We start from the raw sequence: 24,396 nt of genomic DNA, 5'->3' as shown, positions 1-24,396 counted from the left end.
AATCAGACTGACCAAGACTGGTGTATTTTAATTATCAAATAACCAAAAGGCTACAAAGCACTGATTGTTCCTACCTGATTATGCAGCAGACTTTCCATCTAATTGCTTTCAGTTTTCCCCTTAGGGAAAACTTTTCTAAATTTCAAAAATGCTGAATTATGGAAGCATGATAGGGAAACTCCGTTCATTCATAGGGAACCATGGGGCACAGCTGGAGTTTCCAGTAATGCTGCCTTAATAAAGGGCCATGTTATCCCAAATTCCTGCTCCTAAAGCTAGGTCTACACTGGGGAAGGGAGAGTGTCAACTCAAGATACACAACTTCAGCTACGCGAATAGTGAGGACAGCGGCGAGTCGACTGCTGCTGCTCCCCCATCAACTCCACTTCTGCCTCTAGCCACAGTGGCGTTCCGGAGTTGACGGCACAGTGAGCGGGGATCGATTTTTATCGTGTCTACACTAGACGTGATAAATCGATCCCAGATAGATTGATCACTATCTGCCGATCCGGCAGATAGTGTAGACGTACCTTTAATGTGAAATTCTCCCCTGTAATGTGACTGTGTAAAATGGTGCTCTCTTACCTATAAGGGCCCTGACTGTGCAAAGACTTATGCATATGCTTAATTTGCTTTTACATGCAAACTGTGAGAAGTCCCGTTGTCATCTATAAGACTATTCACAGCATGAAAATTAAGCACATGTACATCTTTGCAAGATGGGGAGCCCAAATCTGCTCCCTATAGATTCAAATACTTCCAAGGTTAGATTTGAATTTGGTTTCTCTCTACTATGGAGATGAGCATGGGAAAGGAACCGGAGTGGGCTAGAACTGTCGGACAGCATTAGAGTTCATGGGATAAGAATTCTGATACCTGCTATTTCATTTTACTTTGCTATTGTCTGTAATTAAACTGTGATACTTTTAATCTCTGTTCAGCCGCTTATTCCTCACAGCCCAGGCAACACACTAACCTAAATAATTTTTTAGTGAGCCTCCCTAATTACTGTGACAGGATAAAATATATCTACCAGTATTAAATGGTATTAAAATTAATACCTAATTAAATTGTATTAAAATTAATTCAGTATTATACTATTAGGGATTATGGGGCCATTCAGTTAAATATTTAATTTGTTTAATATCCCTTTTAAATGCTGTTCATAGTGATGTACAAATTTCCATTTGCTGCAGAATTTGGTACTGACCGTACACAGCTGAATTGCCACAATCCTCAGTACTGTGAGGTGAGAGCTGGGGGATTTGATAGCTTAGAGAAGGGCTTCCGTCAATGGTGGAATGGAGAATCTCTTCTCCCTACTCAATGTCTGCTTTCTTTTTCTCTCACTCCTCACTTTTAGGCCTGATCCGAAGTCAGTGGGAAAATCTCTCATTCACTTCAATGGGCTATGAGTCATGCCGTTGTGAAAAGAGGGCCTTCCCACCCCTTTCTAACAGGAGGTGAAGGTTTCTAGATGCTCTCTCTCTACTACCTCCCAGCCGTACCTAGTAGGTCTCTCTCCCTTTGCTGCTGTGACTGCTGAGCCCATTTTCTGAGTGATTCCCTCCTCCCTCCATTAGATCTGCTGCCAAGCCAGTAGAGCCCCAATTCCAAGAGCCAGGCCTGCTCAGTCAGTTATCCCAGATGAAGGGAGTGCTCCTGTTATCAGTGCCCAGTTGCCTAGGTCTTATCCCAGGCAGAGCAAATACAAGGCATTAGTTAGTAGGCTTCCTCCTGACAGGATCCAAATTCTGTGTCTGATGGCATGTTGCGAAGCCATGGCCCTGGGATTGTAGAATTCACATGGTCCTCCGTATAACACTTTGAATGGCAAACATCTCACTCATGCGTCCCAGCTCAGGTAGACAGATGCAGGCTAGCTCTTCTTGAGTGAGCATGCTAAAAACCGCAGTGTAGCCAGAGGTAGCCGCCCAAGTGTGTACAATGCGGGTCCAGGAGGGTTTGTACTCAGGTGGCTAGTCCAAGGTGCTACCTGTGCTACTCTCAGCGACGCAGCTATTTTAACATGCTAACTCAAGCAGAGCTTACATGTGTCTGTCTATGCACACTGGGAAGCTGACAATGTAGATGTACCCTTTGCTTTGAGTAAGCTAAGAGTCTGTTGCTATTTTTTTCCTTAAGGTAGAAACAATTATTATTTAGAGAAGATGAGAGACATGGCAAATGGCTAAACAGAAACTTTTAAGGATGTCTAGGTTATTCTATTGTAAAGGAATATATGTTCCAAAAATGTGTTTTCCCCCAATAGCTAATGTTTAGTTCCTTTCTTGACTATAGTCTCAAAAGTACGATTCACATAACAGCAGGAGATTATTATGACTTAATGATATTATTAATTCTGATTTACGTACTTGGATTTCCCTGGGAAACTGGTTCCAAAGGTTTCAGATTCAAGTCTTCCTTTGAACTGAAGCCTGGAGAAATTAAAAAAAAATTTTAGTCACTAAATGCGCAAGAAACTGTTCTGAGTCTGACCTCACTGATCAGAAGAAGGTAATGAGTGAACAGATACATCTTGTTCCACATACGAATAAGGAGGCAGGTCTGAAAGAGATTTGTGCCACCTTTTGTTATTTTGGTCAGGTGACATGTAAAACAATGCATCTCTGGGACACAGGGACTTGTTGCTTGTCTCCACTGTTACTGATTAGAAAAGGAAAGGATTGGGATCAAGTTATTGTCCTTCGCATTGGCCTTACACTAGGTCTTAGTTCTTTTGCTTAATGGAGATGTCCATCTACTCATCTTGAAATCTTCTAATCAGAGAAGAACTATTAAATCAGGGTGCTGGCTATATTCCATGTCTAAAACTGATGGAGAAAAGACTAAAAAGTTAGTAACACATGGCTATTTCCAATGTGTTTTACACATTTACTCTAAGGCTAAATCTGCTCCTAAAATCTAACAAAATATACATGGCAAAAAGACTGGAGAAAGAGTTATTGTTTTGTATCCTATCCTGGTACCTCCAGACAGTTCAGAGCAGTGGCTCATCTAAAAGGTTTACTATCCAGCAGGCTAATCTGGTGGTGCAGATTTTTCTGAGCACAGTTCTATTTTGTGGTGTTTGCTAGAGGTATTAAATTTGGCTTTTCTGATAGTAACAACCTCAGTGAAATGAATTAAGCAGGTGATCTGTTCATGACACAAACACTTCTGGAATCTGTCTCAGAAGGTGGTTCTTACTATAGCTCTCAAATTTGTTGCAAAGATTAATTCAAATCTGCATATTTCACTTTCTTCCCTTTGCTGAAAACCCCAGCAATCAAAGGGTGGGTTACTATATGGACTGCATGTTAGAAGGGAAGGGAAATAATGTGAGAAATTGAGAGTTGATTCTCTACTGCCTTGCACCTTCATTTACCCCAGTTAAAATGTATATTAAGTAGGAGCACTATTCTGACTTACTAGCAGCTTACATGTCCTTTGCACTGGTGTAAATGACTACACAAGGTTTCAAGGCAGCAGAGAGTCAGGCCACTCATGTCCTGTTTCCCTATATGGAGATAGGAGCAAAGACAACGAGCATCCTACCACATTAAGGGTGCTAAGGATAACCTAGGCATGGCCCAATATTTAAATAAATACTTTGCCTCAGTCTTTAATAAGGCTAATGAGGAATTTAGGGATAATGGAAGGATGACAAATAGGAATGAGGATATGGAGGTAGATATTACCACATGTGAGGTAGAAGCCAAACTTGAACAGCTTAATGGGACAAAATTGGAGGGCCCAGATAATCTTCATCCAAGAATATTAAAAGAACTGGCACATGAAATTGCAAGCCCATTAGCAAGAATTTTTAATGAATCGGTAAACTCAGAGGTTGTACCGTACGACTGGAGAATTGCTAACATAGTTCCTATCTTTAAGAAAGGGAAAAAAAGTGATCCGAGTAACTATAGGCCTGTTCGTTTGACATCTGTAGTATGTAAGGTCTTGGAAAAAATTTTGAAGGAGAAAGTAGTTAAGGACATTGAGGTCAATGGTAATTGGGACAAATTACAACATGGTTTTACAAAAGGTAGATTGTGCCAAACCAACCTGATCTCCTTCTTTGAGAAGGTGACAGATTATTTAGACAAAGGAAATGCAGTAGATCTAATTTACCTAGATTTCAGTAAGGCATTTGACACGGTTCCACATGCGGAATTATTAGTCAAATTGGAAAAGATGGGGATCAATATGAAAATTGAAAGGTGGATAAGGAACTGGTTAAAGGGGAGACTACGACGGGTCATACTGAAGGGTGAACTGTCAGGCTGGAAGGAGGTTACTAATGGAGTTCCTCTAGGATCAGTTTTGGGACCAATCTTATTTAACCTTTTTATTACTGACCTTGGCACAAAAAGCGGGAATGTGCTAATAAAGTTTGCGGATGACACAAAACTGAGAGGTAATGCTAACACAGAGAAGGATGGGGATATCATACAGGAAGATCTGGATGACCTTGTAAACTGGAGTAATAGGATGAAATTTAATAGTGAAAAGTGCAAGATCATGCACTTAGGGATTAATAATAAGAATTTTAGTTATAAATTGGGGACACATCAGTTGGAAGCAACAGAAGAGGAGAAGGACCTTGGAGTATTGGTTGATCACAGGATGACTATCAGCCGCTGATGTGATATGGCCGTTAAAAAAGCTAATGCAGTTTTAGGATGCATCAGGTGAGGTATTTCCAGCAAAGATAAGAAGGTGTCAGTACCGTTATATAAGGCACTGGTGAGACCTCATCTGGAATACTGTGTGCAGTTCTGGTCTCCCATGTTTAAGAAGGATGAATTCAAACTGGAACAGGTTCAGAGATGGGCTACTAGGATGATCTGAGGAATGGAAAACCTGCCTTATGAAAGGAGACTCAAAGAGCTTGGCTTGTTTAGCCTAACCAAAAGAAGGTTGAGGGGGGATATGCTTGCTCTTTATAAATATATCAGAGGGATTAATATTAGAGAGGGAGAGGAATTATTTAAGCTTAGTACCAATGTAGACACAAGAACAAATGGATATAAACTGGACACTAGGAAGTTTAGACTAGAAATAAGACGAAGGTTTCTAACCATTAGAGGAGTGAAGTTCTGGAACAGCCTTCCAAGGGGAGTAGTGGGGGCAAAAGACATATCTGGCTTTAAGTTGACATATCTTGATAAGTTTATGGAAGGGATGGTATGATGGGATAGCTTAATTTTGGCAATTGATCTTTGATTATCAGCAGGTAAGTATGCCCAGTGGTCTGTGAAGGGATGTTAGATGGGATGGGATCTGAGTTACTGCAGAGAATTCTTTCCTGAGTGCTGGCTGGTGAGTCTTGCCCACATGCTCAGGGTTTAGCTGATCGCCATATTTGGAGTTGGGAAGGAATTTCCCTCCGGGGCAGATTGGCAGAGGCCCTGAAGGTTTTTCGCCTTCCTCTGCAGTGTGGGGCATGGGTCACTTGCTGGTGGATTCTCTGCAGCTTGAGGTCTTCAAACCACAATTTCAAGACTTCAATAACTCAGACATAGGTTAGGGGTTTGTTATAGAAGTGGATGGGTAGGATTCTGTGGCCTGCTTTGTGCAGGAGGTCAGACTAGATGATCATATTGGTCCCTTCTGACCCTAAAGTTTATGAGTCTATTATATCTAGGTAAGTGAAGCAAGTCATTAAGGAGATGTGCAGGTTTTTTCTAAGAGAGTTAGGTTCTTCTGCTGGGGGAAGAGAGAAAACAAAGTAAGGTCTGATCCAAACCCCACTGAAATCAATGGAAAGATTCCCAGGGCCAAAATGTGGAATCGGAAAAGAAGCAGCCTGAATGTGTTTCTGTCCCTTCATAAGACAAACTAAAGTAGATATGGCCTGGAGAGGTAGTATTGGATCACAGAGTATTATAGAAGCAGCATAAGGATGATTGAAAGAGTTCAACCTGACTTCAGTTCCCGGTTTTAATGTCTGGCCATTTTATCCTAAGTTAAAGCAACTCACTTCTACCTAAGTGTAAGAAGCTATTTCTCTCACATGAATAGGACAAGATAGGGGAAGATCAGCCGGGGCAATACTGCAAATAAAGGGAAAAACCTACCTATGCAGGAGGATAATTCTGTTTTGTTTCCTTACGAGACAGTGAACCGGTTATAATACTTGTCTATCACCGAGACAAGTCGTAGGAGAACCACTCCCAAGTCTTCATCAGCAGGCAAATGGAGAAAATACTGCAGACTTCAAAAGGAAACCAGCAAGATGGTAGCATTAAAAGTATGAATTTAATTACAGACAAAAGTTTAGAAATTATGAAGTGCTTCAGGGTTACTCTTTCCTGTAAAGCTGCCAGCCACCCACAAATTAACTCGTGTCAGTGTGAACGTACGTAAAGAGAGTAGATAACCAAGAATATCAGAGGAAGCTACCTCTGAACTCTGAAGGGAACTGGCAGAGCTTTGACTTCCTGGAGCATCTAAGGTGAACCCTGCAGATACCAATGATCAGATTGTCAAGGAAGATAGACCCAAGCCAAGAGGAAGAGGAGACGCCAACAGCACTCTGTAGCTACAGATCAGTTCCTGGTCCTATTGTATTCTGATAACTAATCTTCACAAAGTACTAGCTCTTCATACACTCCAATCACGTGCACCCACATAAACATAGGCAGGAACCATCTTGTCATTCTGTTCTGCACACAGTGCCTAGCACAATGAGGTCCTGACCCCCTGGCTAGGATCTCTCCATGCTATCATTGTTACAAATAATTATTGTTAAATGAAATAATAATCATTATTAGTCTTAGCTGGGGAAATGTGTCTCAGTTTTAAATCCAACTCTCAGTTAAGAAGGCAGCTTGCAGCATATGAACTTCAATTACCAGACTGCTGCTGGATCCACATACGAACAAGATGGGGGGAGGGGGGAGGGGGGAGGCACAAAGCTCATTTCCTCTTCCCTTATGATCCTGTGGAGGGGCCAGCCCTAGCACAGTGGGAAGCAGAGCCATTTCCCCCTGACAGAGCCAGCCGTTGTGCTAGCCTCCCCAAATGCGGCTGGATGCAGGGCGTGGCTCTGCATAGTGGAGTGGAACAAACACACAGAGGAGCACACGCAGCATTCATTTGATCTGAAGGGTGGCTGCTGTAATGTATGTTCTTTGAGAGCTGTATAAGAGGTTGTGACTGAGTTAGTTGTAAGGCCGGTGCAAGGATGTTTCGTGCCCTAGCGAAACTTCCACTTTGCGCCCTCCCCCATCCCCGAGGCACCCCCCTCCTTACTTGCTGCAAGCGGCTCTCCCTGTGCTCCCTGCCCCAGCTCCCTCCACCTAAATGCTGGCGGCGACCAGGGCAGCAGAAGATCCGGCCGCCGTGGTCGCTGCCGAAGAAAATGCCGCCCCCAAAATTCTAGTGCCTTAGGTGACCGCCTAGGTCAACTAAATGGTTGCACCGGCCCTGGTTAGTTGGATTCCTCCCTAGGCCTTTTCTACACCGTTAGAGCAAAAAGTACCAACACAGGCATAGAGGGCAGGAGTCTGGGAGCTGGCTAAACTCCCAGCACAGGTTAGGACAGCTCTCAGGTGCTATCTTCACTTGCACCCTTGTTGCAGTGGTCCCACTACAGGCACACAGGGTGCCTTACACACTTTTTTTGGGTGAGGGAGGAGGGAGTTCTCCTACAGCTGCAGCTCTACCTCCCCACCTTCTGACAGGACCAATTCTCAGACAAAAATCCTTCCTGAAACCTATATCATCCACCCCTAGCCTGTCTTTGCACCAGAAAGGCCTCACCAAAGTTGTCTTGACGTAGAAGAGCCAGGCCTTTGCCTTGTGAAACAAGGAGGGCCGTGCCCAGCTTTTTGTTCTTGTGCTGTACTGTGACTGGCACTGTCCCTTTCAGCTGGGGCTTCTCTCCAGTGTGAGCTGTTAATATTGTCTCTGACCAGCCCTCCCATGCCAGACTTTAGAATCCATGAACTAGAGGACAGCAAACGGAGAGGAAAATGCTTTTGTTGCCTCAGGGAGACACTCAACACACAGTAGACCAAGATAACTTAATAACAGGAACATAGTCATTAACATAAAACCCATAGTGTGGCCTGCTTCCTGCTTTAGTTCATTCTGACTAACTACAGCTGCAGCAAGAGCACCACCACATCAAAGAGGGAGAAATACTGGCAGGCCTCAGAAAGATCAGGTTCTAAAAGAAACCGATGTCAAAGCAGCATACTCCACTAGAGCCATTTCTAGTCTGTATAGGAATTCCCTGTAGTTGCCTGGTCCTCTTGCAGGGAGCCCTGGCTGCTGCATTTCTGAGCTGATTTTGCATGCTTGCATGCACTTGTGCCATTTTTAAAGAGGCAGGAACTGAGAGGGCCAGTGCAATGTTACAGAAGAACAAAACGGAGCCCTGTGTTATGTTGCAAGTTTTACAATGTTTTTCCCACCTGTGCTGCTCATAAACTTTATTTAAAAGAGAGATTTCCCATATAAAGCTGCAACTGACAACAAACGCTCTTCCACTTGCTCCTTTTGTTTCTTCCTGGTAAACAGTACTGACGAAGTGGGTATTCACCCACGAAAGCTCATGCTCCAATACATCTGTTAGTCTATAAGGTGCCACAGGATGCTTTGTTGCTTTTTACAGATCCAGACTAACACGGCTACCCCTCTAGTACTGAATATGTATCCCCTAACCATTAGCTCACTACTCTCCTGACACACTGCGGGCTCTGTAGCCATAGCCATCTTTGCACAAGAATTTTAAAATAAAATCGACCAAACCCATTCGCAGACTGTTGTTCCTGTTTCATTGTTGTCCCTCTGCCCAGTGGTAGCAGGGCCTTGAAGGTCACACTCTCAGTGACAGAGAGTCTGTGTAACTTGTTTTATTGACACCAGGGATGGCACAGGGATAATCAAACAGCAATAGGCAAGCCCTTCTTTCAGTAATCTTGGCTCAACACTAATGCCACATTCCTAGGGAACAAATAAGCCTCAAGAATTGACTCCAGTCAGAGACCAAGGCAAAGAGCAAACTCTGCTGCTGCTGGCACAGGCTTGCTCTATCCAGAATGTTGCATTGTATAACCAACAACAACACAGCATGTCTGCCAACACTGAACATTTGCTCTCACACTAACAAAAAAACCTACTTGGAAGACCACATTTAACAGCACAACCTGGTGATGCTGCCATAACAATCACTAATAGATATCAGTCCAAAATATCTAATATGGAAGGATGGGAAGGATCTCCATACTTACAGCAGGAGGGCCAAAACCTACTCACTGGTCTAAGGGAGACTATGGGACAAAAAGTCTGATGGGAACAAAGAAACTGCTTCCAAAGAGAAGTACCCACTTTCCTCCAGGTAAGGTTGCCAGTTTTGGTTGGACATATTCCCGGAACTTTGATCATATGACATAATTATTAATAAAAGATTAATCTCTAACTCCTGGAGCCTCCAGGACAATCCTGGAGGGCTGGCAACTCTATTTACAGGAAATACCAAAGGGTGCAAGAAACGTGATTCTCCTCTAGATAAAGGATCAGTTGAGAGCCCCTAGTGGCATCGCTTCTTACTACTTTCCCCCTTGACCAGCCTGATATTGAGTCACCTGTGGGAAAGAGAGGAGTAGGTGTCAGGGAAATGATGCCGAGGTAAGGAAAAGGTATGGAGCAATACATCCATTCCCTGGAAAAGGAATCAGCCATTCAAGCAGGGACTAGTGGTGGCTGACTGGTAGCATATCTGATCCTCAGCCTCAAGCAGTGACATGTTCCCTGTGCCTTTGGGTACATCTGTGTGTGTCTGCATCTTTCTTTGGAATTGGCCCTCAGGCCTAGTCTATGCCATGTGCCTCTGGTTTTCCATCAGTATGCTCCCTACCAGTGGTAGGGTCTGTTTTTGATCCTGGTCCCATAAGCATACAAGGCTTGGTTCCCAGTCTACAGTCAGATTCTCTTAGGGAGCTGGCTCAGCAGTAGGGTCAAGAGGCAGAAGTTCACTGCTGCAGTGTCCCAGCCTGGAGTAATGTCGGTCAGATCTGCCTGGCTCTGGCCTACCTATAATTATCAGAGCAGCCTCAACCCTGAATCCCAGTGGAAGTGGCAGAAGGGACCGCAGTGAGGCTAACAATCATTGACGTAAAGACTTCATTCCTTTAAAGCCAGACCCAGAGAAGTCAGTCCACTGTTTGGCAGTAACAGCACATCATCCTGTCACAAAGGCAAGCTGCAGAGGAGTGAGTGGGGGCAGGCAAACACCAGAGTTTAACAGGGCAGTCACAGGAATGGCTAATTGGCTTTAAAGAAAAACAAATATAGGCTAAGTCTACACTACAAATTACTTTGCTGTAACTTACGTAACTCAGGGGTGTGAATAATCCACACCCCTGAGCTACATAAATTACACCGACTGGCATAAACACCGATGTGGACAGCTACCACCTCTCGCGGAGGCAGGCGTTATTAAGCCGATGGGAGAGCTCTCACCTCTTGGCTTACAGTGTCTTCAAAGCGCTACAGCGGTGCAGCTGCACCACGGTAACTGCTGTAGTGTAGACACAGCCACAGTAATAACCTTCTAAGTAACACAGGAAGTGTGAAGAGTATCATATTCACCCATGGGGTGGTCAACAAATAATAAAAACACAATAGAATTCATGTCACCTTATTTAAACAGAACAGGTGAGAGAAGAGAGCAACAGCTTTCCAGAGGCAGGAACTCAAAGGAGATTACAGAGGGGAAAACAAAGTCTGGGCTTAGACTGATGAGTGGCTGAAAATCAGAGCAGTTGGGACGTTTCTATGTGGGTCTTTGTTTGACAGATCTCTAGGAGGAAGGCTGGACAAGGAGCTGGGGGCTGTGAGCCACTGCTGCCAAGGCAGGCACAAAAGCCTGGCACTCAGCAAATGCCCAGAAAGCAGCAAACAGTTGAGCTACAAGAGACTTTCTAAAATGAAGGGACTGTGGTGGTCAGTTCAAATTCTGAGTGACCAAGGAGAAAGCAATAAAGTGACAACAAAAAGAGGATTTGGATCAGAGAAGGCAAATTGCGGCAGCAAATTCAGCAGAGGAGAGAATTCATTACTTTGGGATCAGCAACTTACCACTCTACCGAAGGGGCCACGAGTGTTTCCTTTCTCACCCCATTTTCAGGTGTTTAATAATTTTTTTTAAACATTCAACTTTGGGGCTCAGATTTTTCAGTTTGAGTCCCTCTCTGAAGAAGATAACGTCTTGAAAATATGAGCAAAACTGGTTTTCATTGTATTTTACATAGCAAATGGTATAAAATACTTATCCTACTATGAAAAAAAAATGCAATCTTGTTTTGAACAGCTCTTCTGCAGCAGGTGGGCATAGAAAGGTGAAGTTTGGAAAGGGAAGTAGCCCTCACTGGGGAAAAGTGCCACTGAAGACTTTCCTGAGAACTGGTTATTCTTTGGCAACATTATGAGCCTGCGTAAACACTACACTGATCTCTTGCTGAGCATTGGTCTCATGAAGGGCCTGATTCTCCACTGCTGTGCACCTTTTGCAGTCAGAAATCCATGCACAGTGAAAATAAAAAGTCGCCCTTATGACCAGCTTTGCATTTTCTTCACCTAGGTGTAAATGAGTAACACAAGGTGTAAAGAGGTGCAGAATCAGGCCCAATCCTGCAAAAACATAAGTACATACTTGTTGGCAGAACCAGAGCCTCAATTTGTAAATTGCACTTACAAGTCATGAAACAACAACATTACGGTTTCGTAACCTTCCCCTTGCCTACCTGTGTGTATGCATTCCACTGCTGTCTTCAATTACATGATCACATAATAGAGAACAAATAATACCACGCTTTTTCTGCAGTCATGGCCACGTGTGCAATGTGTACTAACTGTGTATCACTGTATGTGAAAGGCACTCAATACACTATACTTGCACAACAGATTGAGTATAACACTGTGGAGTAATTAATTATGAACATTTACCATCCTATCTACCCCCCCAAACTTTGCAGCTAAGTCAGATCCATAGTTAAGTGCCTCATCACCTGATCTGCATTTAAGGCAGGCTCTGTGCTCCACATATGTGTCTAGCTGAGATAGCTTTGTAGTTACCTACAAGCCAAACTAGTCATGTGAATTTAACATTTATGGAAGGTTGTGGGTCAGCTGACTGATTTATTTTCCATGTAACAATAATGCCATCTACCAAATATTTCTCTGTGCTAATTGGGGAGATGGTCAATTTCTATGGGCCTCCGGATTCTGCCAGCCCCAATTTAATTTTGTTATTGCCATGGGAATTTCAGCTCGCTGTATGGGCAGCAATCTCCATGCTAATTAGTTTTTCCTTCACTGGATTGTCACAGCTGTCCATGCTCATTAATACTTCCATTCACTTACATAAGACAGCAGTTGATGCATGCACACTAGAAACCATGCCTTTGAAGTGACACTCTGAATTCATCAGACTTTATCACTAGTCTACACACACATTTGGGTGACAGAGAAAGTACAAATAAGACCGCCCCAATATATTTTCATCAAGTTTAAAAGTAACCTCTTATTTTTGTCTCCAAATAGAAATCCTCACCACTAGTCACTGTGCTGCAGTTCATTCCAAACAGATGCAGAGAACTTGCCTACAATATGCAGTAAAATGTCCTCTCTCCAACTCTGCCCTCTCTGTATCAGGGAAACCTGTTCATCTACATAATGATACATAGTTAGGGATATAGAATCACCTCGCCTGACTCAGGTTCTGAGTTTTCATTCTAATGTGCATGTGCTCTGCCACTCATTGGAGCTAATGCAAATCTAATTTATATCTCAGCTCTGAAGTAATTAGACTTTTCAAGTAAAAATTCTTGAAAATTGGACTTACAAGGCAGAGTTTCACAAAGGAGAGCTCAATGAATCATAGAAGTTAGAGATGGAAAAGATTTATTAGATTTTATGGTCCATCCCCATGCCAGGGTGGGACTGTTCCCTATTATATCATCTAATATAACACCATCAATTAACTGGAAGATGAAGCTTGACAAATTCAGACTAGAAATAAGGTGTAAAGTTTTGAGAGAGAGAATAATCAGCCATTGGAACAACTTTTCAAGGATTGTGGTGGATTCTCCATCACTGACCATTTTAAAATCAAGATTGGATGTTTTTCTAAACCAGGGGTCGGCAACCTTTTGGAAGTGGTGTGCCAAGTCTTCATTTATTCACCCTAATTTAAGGTTTCATGTGCCAGTAATACATTTTAACATTTTTAGAAGGTCTCTTTCTATAAGTCTATAATATATAACTAAACTATTGTTGTATGTAAAGTAATTAAGTTTTTTAAAACGTTGAAGAAGCTTCGTTTAAAATTAAATTAAAATGCAGAGCCTCCCCCAACTGGTGGCCAGGACCCGGGCAGTGTGAGTGCCACTGATAATTAGCTCACGTGCTGCCTTTGGCATGCAGGGCCAGCTCCAGCATTTTTGCCACCTTAAGCGGAAAAAAAAAAAGCCACAATCGGTGGCAGTTCAGTGGCAGCTCCACTGCCACCGCTTTATTGTTTCTTCGGCGGCAATTTGGTGGCAGGTCCTTCCCTCTGAGATGGACTCAGGGACCCGCCGCCGAATTACCCCCAAAGAGCCGGATGTACCGCCCCTTTCCATTGGTTGCCTCAAGAACCTACTTGCTACTGGTGCCTGGAGCCGGCCCTGTTGGCACGCATGCCATAGGTTGCCTAGCCCTGGTCTAAATGTTATGCTCTAGGGATTGTTTTGGGGAAGTTCTATGGGCTGTGTTAAACAGGAGGTCAGACTAGATGATCACAATGATCTCTTCTGGCCTTGGAATCCATGAATCTAGTGTTTTGTGCGATCCAACTTTTAAATGTCTCAAGGAATACAGACTTCCATAAACTCCACGAAGGCGTTACATTTTGAAAGTCACTTCCAATAGGCTACGAATTCTGAAAATTCTATTTTTGTCTCATCCACCCATTGTGTGTTGTCTATTTCAGATCATAAGCTTTTTGAAGCAGAGACTGTCATTTTCTAAATGTTCGTACAGCACCAAGCACAATGGAGCGCTGGCCTGGTTGAGCTCTAGGCACAGTGCAATATAAAAGTTAAATAATAATTCTCTTGGAACTTTCAGGAGTTTTCCATGTGTTCAGTTTATGTTTCATTATAACCTCTTATATCAGACTAATTGATCGATCTCCTTTCTTGGTGTCGGCAGCCTGACACTCTGCAGTTCATCATCATGCACCTGCATTTTCCAAGAAATACAGTGTTCATTTAGGCCCCTTTTTTTCAGTAGCTAGAAGCCCCTTTTGCAGCATGGTTTGCTACTCTCTCCAGACCTCATCAGTTCTGTTCCTGGAAAGAGGCTTGCTTGAGACAGATGGAAACATAGGGCCTATTGAGGCAGTTTCAACCAGAGATAAACTGAAAGCCACATTTGTTATTGTTACAATTCCTGTAAATGGAAGTTATTATTGTTAGTGGCTTGGGCCTTCTTAAAAGTGTTACTTCCCCTCAAGGGTGTGGAATGCTAATTATTCCCAGTGTAGTTGCTGGTGGATCTGTTCTGTTTTACTGTGTTAAATATTTACCTGTGTCAAAAAGGCTTGATCCAGGTTTCCACAAGTCAGTTTCCAAAGCTTTCAAGCATAAAAAGAGAAGAGAAATTATTACTTAAAATCACAGAATTATGGGACATTAAAAAGCACTTTGCACAATTTAGAAAAGTCAATTTGTAGAATGCAACATGATGCAGGGCTGCCCGGGGGGAGGAGGGGCAAATGGAGCTATTTGCCCTGGGCCCTGCAGGGGCCCCCACGAGAGTTTTTCGGGGCCCCTGGAGCGGGGTCTTTCATTTGCTCTGGGGGCCCCGGAAAACTCTTGCGGGGCCGGGCCCTCAGAGCTTCTTCCAGTCCGGGTCTTTGGCGGCAATTCGGTGGCGGGTGGTCCTTCCGCTCCGGGACCTGCTGCTGAAGTGCCGGTTCTTCGGTGGCAATTCGGCGGTGGGGGCTCCTCGCCGTAGGTCTTCGGGGCACTTCGGCAGCGGGTCCCGGAGCTGAAGGACCCCCCACCGCCGAATTGCCGCCGAAGTGGGGGCCCCTGCTGCCGAAGACCCCAGACCCCCTGAATCCTCTGAGCAACCCTGACACAATGAGTAGAATCTAGTGAGATTTTTTGGATCAGTAAACCTGGAAGCCTTTATGAACACATTTCAAGCCCTATTTAGTAGCCTCTTATCGTCTTTCTCTATATTGAGCACATCTCTTTAAATCAGTTTTGTTCTTTTTATATTCACTTGGAAAAAGGCTGGCCTTAGCAATTTTTCTTTTGGCCAGGTCAGCAAAAAAGTTCCACCAAACAAGCCCCCCTGCTGCCTCCAATAATATATATCAACTCCTGTCCTACCTCAACTCTTCCAACACCAAAGAGATGAGCTGATTCCTGCTCACACCCCATCAGGTAGGAATGTGATGAACACCACCACCTCTGTTTGTGTAAATAAATACAAGACTGCCTCTGTTTTCAGGGCACTGTATCACTTGATTAGAAAATAATATTTTGTCCTGGGTTTTGGCATCTTGGAAGCGCTAACAGTTAGGTGAGATAGTGCAAATGGCAGCAGGCTAGGTGAGCCCATGGGCATGTCAGACACCATCCCTATGTCCATCATAAAATGCTGCTACCTGGCCCTCCATGAAGAACCCTGAGACCATTCTTCCTCCCCACCATCGTCCCCTGAACTACCAAATTTCTCACCCTTTTTGACGGATACTCATGGTTGGGGATGGGGAGGGATCCCTCAGCGGTTTAAGCATTGGCCTACTAAACCCAGGGTTGTGAGTTCAATCCTTGAGGGGGCCATGTAGGGATCTGGGTCAAAAAGTCAGTACTTAGTCCTGCTAGTGAAGGCAGGGGGCTAGACTCAATAAAACAGGTATATATCCATATATATGTGTGTTTTTGTCTGTGGCATAAACCTGTGAATCTTAAGCATTTGAGCACTATCACTCCTAGGTCCCTAAGTCAGCCATCTTTGAGAAGGGCACTTGTTTGTCCTTGTGAAGGGGGGGAACAGGCTGCTGGGAAGGAACCTAGGTAGCCTTCCACCCCTGATAAAGGTCTTCAAGCCCCCATGACCTTATTGTACTGAGCATTGTTCAAACACAGAGACACAGTCCTGGCTCTGCAGAGTTTAGAACCTAAAAGACTCAAGAACCAATGAAGGGTTGGGACAGGAATATACTACACAAGCAATGGAGTTTTATTTTGATGTTGTGTTTTTATTTTGGGTGGGGAGAAGGAGGGCAAGAAGGAAATGGGGTCGTGAGTCAGGAAGCAGGAGATGGAAGGAACAGGAAGAGGAACAGTCACTGCTCATCATCAGCCTAGGCGTAATCAATGTGCAGTTCTGTAGGCTTGGCAGGGGGGGCAAGGCTTGGTGAGCTTGGGTGGGTGGGAAATGGGTGAGTTAGACTGCAGGGGGATACAAGGATTGCAGAAGGGCTTAGGCAGTGGGATTGTGAACCTGGCTGCAGTCATGTCATATATAGATCATTCGTTAATAGAGTGCCAAACGTATGTCAATTTTTGTTCTGGAGGTGAGCAATAATTTCCAGTGAAGAAAAGCTTTCTACTTCACCTTAGCAGCCACTGGAATCTTCATAGGCCTCCAAAGGGAAAGGTTCACACAAAACAAAACTCGAGCACAGCTGGTTCTATGAAAGGCCACTCTTCCATCCCATCATGGGAAAGAGCGCATTCTTCACATGTAATTTGTTCTACAAACACATCAGCTGTGCACATCCAAGGGAAAAAAAAGATGTTTTAAATTTAAAACATATTGGAGCTGCATCCTACATGGAACTAACCTGCCCTTCTACACTCACTATGACCAGGCAAGATGAGCTGAAGTGAAAGTGGACAGTTGGTTGTTACACGGGAATGTACCTGTCTCACAAACAAAATATTTCTTTTCACAACCATCTCATTGTTAAGGGTGATGCTTGTGCTCAAGCCCACGGCTCAGCCTTCATGTATTTTTGAATGGAGCACTGGCTCTTTGATTCTTCTGGATTGTTCAGTTTCACTACTGATGGGTTCTTTTCAGCAGCACAAATGATTCAGAACTGGTAAAGATCATCCCACTGATGGTCTGTATTTTTGTTGTGAATCACAACAAAGGAATCACTAAATTTTTGTCACTGCACTTGAGATGTGGCAGAAATGCAAGAACAAAAACAAGGAGGAGAATGGTTCGAGTTTCTACTTAAGAGCTACTTCCACTCAGATGAGGACAAAACAGATTGTTTGTTTCAAGAGCCTCACGGATCATTCCAAACCCTTATGATTGAGCTCTGTCTGCTGCTCCTTCAGGCAGTGTTTCAGTGCTCACATCCTTTAACAAGTTTCTACCAAGGAGTGGTCCCTCCCTTTTCCTTTACAAACAGTCTTTTTTTTTCATATACAAGTGATAAATGACAAAAATTGAGTGGGCTGATTGCAAATGGGACAATTCTTAAATCTCAGCGAGAACAGCAGGTTGACAATAATGTCTTATTCCTTGGGATTATAAGAAGCTGGATGATAAGGAAAGCTCTAGATGAAATTCACATCCCTGAGAGACAGAAATTAAAATTCTTGAAAGGAGCCAGGACTTATTACATGATGAATGCCCGGTATGCTCTGAACAATCTGTGGTATATTGAGGACTTTGCTGAAATTGCAAGCTGTTACTTTAAGAGTGGGAGTGGGGATTTCCTTGTCCTGATTGCAGGCTCGGGTTGTTCTGTAGGGAAGTGTATGATGATAATCAGTCTGGAAAGAACCAGCCTAGAACAAGGTGGAGTGAGTAGTGCCTCTTTGAGTTAGGGAGAAGCCTGTTTTGTCTCTTTCTGTGTTTAATTTCTGTATGTTGTCTAATAGTCTAAGAATAAAAGTAGTGTTATATTGCAACCTTCCAGGAAGAATATTTAATGTTTTCATCTAAATTCTCTGTGTGTGTTCCGTTAATGTAATACAGCCTGCTCATAAAAGATCAAGTGGGTGTGACCTCTCAATTTGTTGACTTTTGGAATGCAGCAAGATTAGGGTTTTTGCGTTTCGAGTACTTTATAAACAGTTTTGTGGTGGTGATGGGGTATGGCTTTTTTTAAAAACCCAAGTTTAAGTTCTTGAGAGTGTGAAGAACTACAAGAAGAGTTTGGTCACTATCAGTTGCCTGGGGGAGATGAAATTCCTAAAGAAGTGAAGGTAGAAGCTTGGCAGGAAAATGGATTTATCTGGATGGAGGTCAGCTTAAACAAGTGTGAGTAGGCTAATGACAAAAAAACTCCTCAAGCATCAGGCCAAGAGTGCAGAACTGATCCTGGTTGTTCCGCAAGAAGTGTGTGCTCACCTTGTGTGATTAAGAAAAACAAAACTTCATTCCAAGAGAGCCTGGAGTGGGCCAGTAGCTTCCCTTCAATCATGTGCTGAAGTTGGCTGGGAGCAACAATTTTGAGAGGCCAAAACTGGTGTTGAAAAAGATGAAGATGGGGACTTCTTGGGAATACAACAAGAATCAAAGACTGATTTTGGGGGGGTTGGTGGTTTTCCTTGTGATTAAAACAACATCGTCATTCATGATATGGAACTCCTGTTTTGTAACTGCCTTGGAGAAACATTAGGATGTTTGAACAAAAATATTAGCAGAAATAAAATACCTTCTTCACAACAAACAACTCTCAGCATTATGCTCCCTCCTCCTTCGGGCCAGGTTCTCCCAGACTGGAACACCTGCAGCTCCTTCAGTCCCCAAGACATGAATCCTGCTAGTTTTGAGCCAACCGGCCCCCGCACGTGGTGTCACATTCATGTGGAATTAGAGAATCTGGGCACAGCTGTGAGTGGCATCCCCCTAGGCAGCTCATCTGCACTAGAAGCTCATGTGGGCAGGTAGTGCAGGCTGATGCCCAGGCTTTCTCCACACCTCCCTGCACCAGTTTTGGCAGGCATGAGAGATGATTGAGGAGAACAAAAAGTAGTGAGAGGACAAACAAAAGACACAGAATATATCTGATGGAGAGAACAAATAAGTATGACAGAGGGGGGCCATATCAGGGCAAAAGCTAAGGAAGAGGAAAAAGAGGAGAGGAAGATTGAAGCAGGGGGAAGGAGCATCAGACATTTGATGTCTTTGACATACAGTTTGAATGCCCACAAAAGAAATTGTCAACATCTTGGAGACATTCATTCACAAAACTTTACTCTAGAGCATATCAGTTACTGAGCTAGTAGTTTGCTTCACATTCACAAATATGGTGGCATGATGTAACAGCTGTTCAGCAGACAACTTGCTATGTGTCTCATGGGATCACCCTGAAAATTGCATGAAATGTTACTTATGATCCTATCTTTAAGGGCAAACATTTGAAATGAAAGGGAATGAGGGGACTTTAGGCAATTTCTAACAGTAGACTTTACCGAGATGGACTGGAGACCCGGCAGGTTTCTGGAAGGCTGCAACAGGCTCTTGGCGTTGAATACCTGTGTGATTTGACACAAGGCTCAACTTCAGTTGGTTAGTACAGAGGAATGTGATTACAGGGTGGACAATGGACCTGAAAGTAATACTCATTGATTTCTTTTGAAGACAAATGGAAAAGGAAGACAGTAACTGAACAAAGAAGTACCTTTGAAGACTGAGACAAAGGGTCAAATTAAGATCTAGTGAAAGTGGATGCTTCTCAGTGAAGTTGTACCCACTTATACCAGGCCTGAATCTAGGGTTCAGAATGACTCCTTCAAAGTGCTAAGCTAACTCGACTGCTGGACACTGAGGGAACTCAGTGTCTCTCAGGATCAGGCCCTGGAACCCCAGATTGAAAGGCATCCAATACATGGTTATAGAGCCCAAACCCCGATGGTTTAGCAATAGCAAATGTGCCCTTGTTGAGTGGTTTGAGATATTTAGAGAACATTTATGATTATTTTAATTTCTTTGTTCTTTACCCAAACAAGTAGCCCTTGTTAATTAAGCATATTCCCATGCAATAATCACGCCAATGTTCGTTAGCATTGCAGACTGCTGGAAAAGAGCTTAGAAGATGAAACAATATTGTATTATTTAACTCTCAGTAGATGCGAATTGTATAATTTGCTACAAAGAAACATTTGAAAAGTTACTTAAAGCCTTTACCTGTATTGGCTCGAGGAATATTTCTGTTACTTGCATAGGGTGAAGTACTCCTGGATGCTTTGAAAACATTTTATTGGTCAGTGCACAGAACTGAAATAGAATTGCTTTCATTATTTTAATTATAAAATCTACTAAGTCTGTATTAGTTTAAGGACATACCTTGATTATGGCCTCTTCCTTGTGCGGCCTGAACCTGCCCTAAGTAGGCATTAAAATGGAAAATATCATTAGATTATGTTTAGTTCAAGACTACCATTATCTGGGATTTTCAGTGAGTTTCATTTTGTGCTTGTCAGAGTTAAGGATGTGTATATGAAGTTTCTTTATACTTCAGCAATGTGCTTGTGCTTATTGTTCATACATTGAAGTTGTTTCATTTGGGGGCAAAGTAAAAAATATATAGTTCTTGGTTTTTGTTTTGTTTTTAACTGAGAAGGTTAATTAACATTTGCCACTTTACATTTAGAAATGTTACTTGTACAGGACAGTAGGGCTGCAGGAACAATTTCATAGTTATGGTTGTGACTTAGTTTCCATTATAACCCTGATTTAAACTTTATTGTTTCCCCAGCTTTATTGTTCTTATTAAGTATTTGCATTGCAGCATTGCCTAGGAGCCCCAGCCAAAGACCAGGACTTCATTGTGCTAGGTGCTGTACAAACACAGAACAGAGATGGTTCCTGCCCAAGAGAGTTTACAGTCTGAAGATAAGTCAAGAGACGACAGATAGATATAGGCGGATGGGGAAGCCCAAAGAAATAACAAGACAAAACATAACTAATGGGGCAGAATCTATTTCTAGCCGAAATTTCTCATTCCTCATCTCTACACAAGGGAGATGTTTTAAAGATTAATAGCATGAAGTGGTTTTGAAAAGCAGGACTTTGACACAAAGTTTTGAAGAGTTCACCAAAGAAACCACAATTTTTTAGTCATGGTTCAAAGATACTTTATCAAAAACGCACGATCATTAAATTTATTTTATTCATTAGTTTCCTTAGTAAGAGCCTGATCCAAAGCTCCCTGAAATCCATGGGATTTTTTTCTTTTGACTTCAGTGAACTTTGGATGAGGCCCTAGGAGGTAGTATCTTGGGATCTTACTGATAAGATTAGGTGGAAAAGCTTGAGTTATTAGCTCAGAAAAATCTGAACCTTTGTTTGCTCCAAATGATCTCGGTGTTGCAAAAGCTGGGGAAAGTAACCCCTTCTTGGAACAAATTAGAATCTTCACTGGCATAACTTGCTGAGCTAGTAAATTCCATACTACATCATATAGCTCCTTTTCCAGATATTCCTGGGAGCTCTTCCCATAGAACTTAGGAGGCTCCAGGAACAAATAAACCCAGTTTAAGAAACTGACAAACATAACAGGTGAAACTGGCAGAGCCTGTAAATTCCAGAAGCATACCACTCAGGTTCAATGAGTGTAGAAAAACTCACAGACACACCTAACAAATCTGGCTGAGTTTTTAAGTTCTGGAGGGAAACATCTGTTTATGCAGCACAGTCTGTACAGAACTTTTGCAGGGGACTCTTTCCCCACTGGAGGGCCTGAGAGATTTCGGCATATGCCACAGAATCCAAAAAGGATTAAACTATGAACTGAGATCTCTCCAGGAGTGATGCTGTCACAACGGCAGTCCATAATGTCTATCTGAATACTATTCACAAGGCCACTAGGAACACAGTAAAAAATCAGTTGTCAAAGAGAAAAAATATTAGATCAGTATCAAAAGAATCTACTCCACTAACTGGCATCCTCTCACTGCCCCCTAGCCAAGATCCAACACAGCCTGGCCCTGTATTTACAATCCTTTTTGGATACACGGGTTTTGAGGAAACTAGCCCCTGAAGACATGTTACCAATGCTTCAGAATGGTGCTTAGTTCTGTTGGCCTTCCTTAGCCAGTAAACAGGAGGGTTTTTGAATTACCGCTCAGTGCCTACAAGGGTTGTTCTTCTTTTAAATATAAGGCAAGCAGGGCGGCTTCACCTGTTTTGCTTCCCCAAGTGGTGAAGGAAAAAAATAAAAGAAAGAAAAACCTGATTGAGCTGCCGCCGAAGCGCTGCTGGAGAGGAAGAGACGGAGTGAGGGCCTGCCACCGAATTTCCCGAAGGACTAAACCTAAGCTGGCCGAAGTGCTGCCGAAGACCTGGATGTGCCTCCCTTTATATTGGCCACCTAAGGCACCAGCTTCCTTCGCTTGTGCCTGATGTACCTGAAGGCAAGCCAGGGAGCCTGCACCAATGCAGTGTGTTAAAAGGTGAGTGTTTATTGAAATGGAGCACTGAACAAGCAGGGGGCTGGGCATGAGAAGGAGAGGTCTGTGACAAACTGGTGCCAGGTGGTCAAACAGAGTGAATCCGCAGAAGAAAGCGATCAAAAGTTAACAAGGTGCAGACCTGTTCAGCTGAGTGCTATGACTGCAAACTGCAGAGAGGGCAGTAAAGTCCAGTTACTGGAGCTTTGGGATAAGTCAGGAATTAATGTTAAATGTGTAACTGCAGACCAGCTCTGGGATGCTTTGATTAAATATGACCAGGCAGAACACATAGCTAATACCCTGCAACCTAGGCCGAGAATAAAGAAAATGCATTCTGTGCTAAGGAGCTAGTACAAACCCATGACTGGAAACTGATTCCAGTCTTATCGTGAGCATGAATCAGAGGTCATGGTGGCTGCGGATGAAGATAGCTAGGCACAGAGGTGGAAATGGATGGGCCAACCCAGCCAGCACAGCTGAGCAGAAGAGAAAGTTGTGACCTCGAGTGCAAGACCATACACAGCAACGGGAGCTGGAGTGAGACACTGAAAGCAATGTACAGAAGGTGTGAAGAAGTGGCGGCAGGAACGGCAGCAGCTGGGCCAGCAGGCAGTCCCTGGAGGAGCAAGTGGTTAGGGTTATCTTGGGAAAGAGCCAAGGTCCAAAAATACGCTCCAGGTTTTTTCCTCCAGTGCCAGGTGAGAGATCTTCTTCAACAGCACAAATGTGTAGGTAGGTACTGTTAGACAAGTGGGCTTAGTCCTCTCATCTTGCTCCACTGCTTCTAGGAGGCTTAGACCTACTCAAATACAAGACCTGTCTGGACTATATGAATCAGTAAGAAGTAGCCTTACTGAAAAATTCTCATCTGACCTAGAGGCCTATGTACTGAAATACCTGCAGAGTAAGAAGGCCTATTACAGCATGTACATTTCTATGCTTAATTTATTAGGTGATTCCAACACTACCCTAATCAGGCCCTACCAAGTATCATGCATCTTGCACTGACATTCATGCATTAGGCAGCCCTCTCATTAGGGTGACAGCTTCTAATGGCTGACACCCAGACCCACCTGCCCCACCTCTTCCACATGAGGCTCCGCCCCTTCTCCACCTCTTCCCCAAGACCCCACCCCAGCTCCACCTTGTCCTCCAGGCCCCACCCCCCACTCATGTCTCTCCTCTGCATTGTTCGCTGCTTTCCCGCCGTCCTCATAGCTGGAGTCTCTCCACCTCCCTTCCTCCTCCCCCTGCTGGGCTTCCTCTGCTCCTGAGCTGCAGACCCTGTTGCAGAGCTTGCCTGCCCACAAGATGCAGGTAGGAGGCAGCCCTGGCTGAGTAGGGACTGGCGTGGATTGATGACCCATTGCCTTCCCCCCATCAGCCACCCGCAGTAACCAGACTTTTGATGTCCAGTCAGTATATCTAACCGGACGCTACCAGGTCCCCTTTTCAACCAGACTTTCCGGTTGAAAACCGGGCACCTGGCAACCGTATTTATCATGCCTAAATCATGTAAAAGATTGGGCCTGTAGTGGAGCAGGCCCATCTCTACTGTTTTTTTTTTTTTTTGCCAGATTCCATGTAATCTACTGAGACAGTCAGTGTTTAGATATAAAATTTGAGGCTTTTATATGAAGTTTATTTGTTAATTCATGTTTTTCTGGCAAGGAAAACAAGGTGAAAACAAAAAAGGAAGAATATAAGGAAGGAAGCATAAATACAAGGACTGTTAGGGACAGCAAGGAGTATTTTCTTCTGAGAGACTCTAAGCCATAAATCACCTTTGGTTTAATCATGTAAACTTTTCCTAATACCAGTGGTTGGTAGTGGCAAAGCATCTTTTCTTATAGATGCAACCATAGTGGTAATCGTTTGAACTACACTGTGTTAAACAAAGTGAGTTTACTCTGGAGGTGCCTTTTGAAAGCAAGTTACCAATGTACCATGATGGTCAGAT

At 43.4% G+C, this 24,396-nt stretch overlaps 1 protein-coding gene across 1 annotated transcript in view; it reads right to left on the bottom strand.

The window, feature by feature from the left end:
* The window catches only part of VIT (vitrin), a 90,473-nt gene that overhangs the window by 14,891 nt on the left and 51,186 nt on the right, over window positions 1–24,396 (bottom strand). Inside the window, 5 exon segments of the mRNA XM_030554281.1 lie at window positions 2,376–2,438; window positions 14,585–14,632; window positions 19,455–19,517; window positions 20,170–20,226; window positions 20,329–20,367. Of these exon segments, the coding sequence (XP_030410141.1) occupies window positions 2,376–2,438; window positions 14,585–14,632; window positions 19,455–19,517; window positions 20,170–20,226; window positions 20,329–20,367 (270 nt within the window).

The sequence above is a fragment of the Gopherus evgoodei genome, chromosome 3 (assembly GCF_007399415.2).
Source record: "Gopherus evgoodei ecotype Sinaloan lineage chromosome 3, rGopEvg1_v1.p, whole genome shotgun sequence".
Classification (NCBI taxonomy): Eukaryota; Metazoa; Chordata; order Testudines; family Testudinidae; genus Gopherus; species Gopherus evgoodei.
Note: the sequence above shows the minus strand (reverse complement) of the source record. Positions and strands in the feature narration are given on the sequence as shown.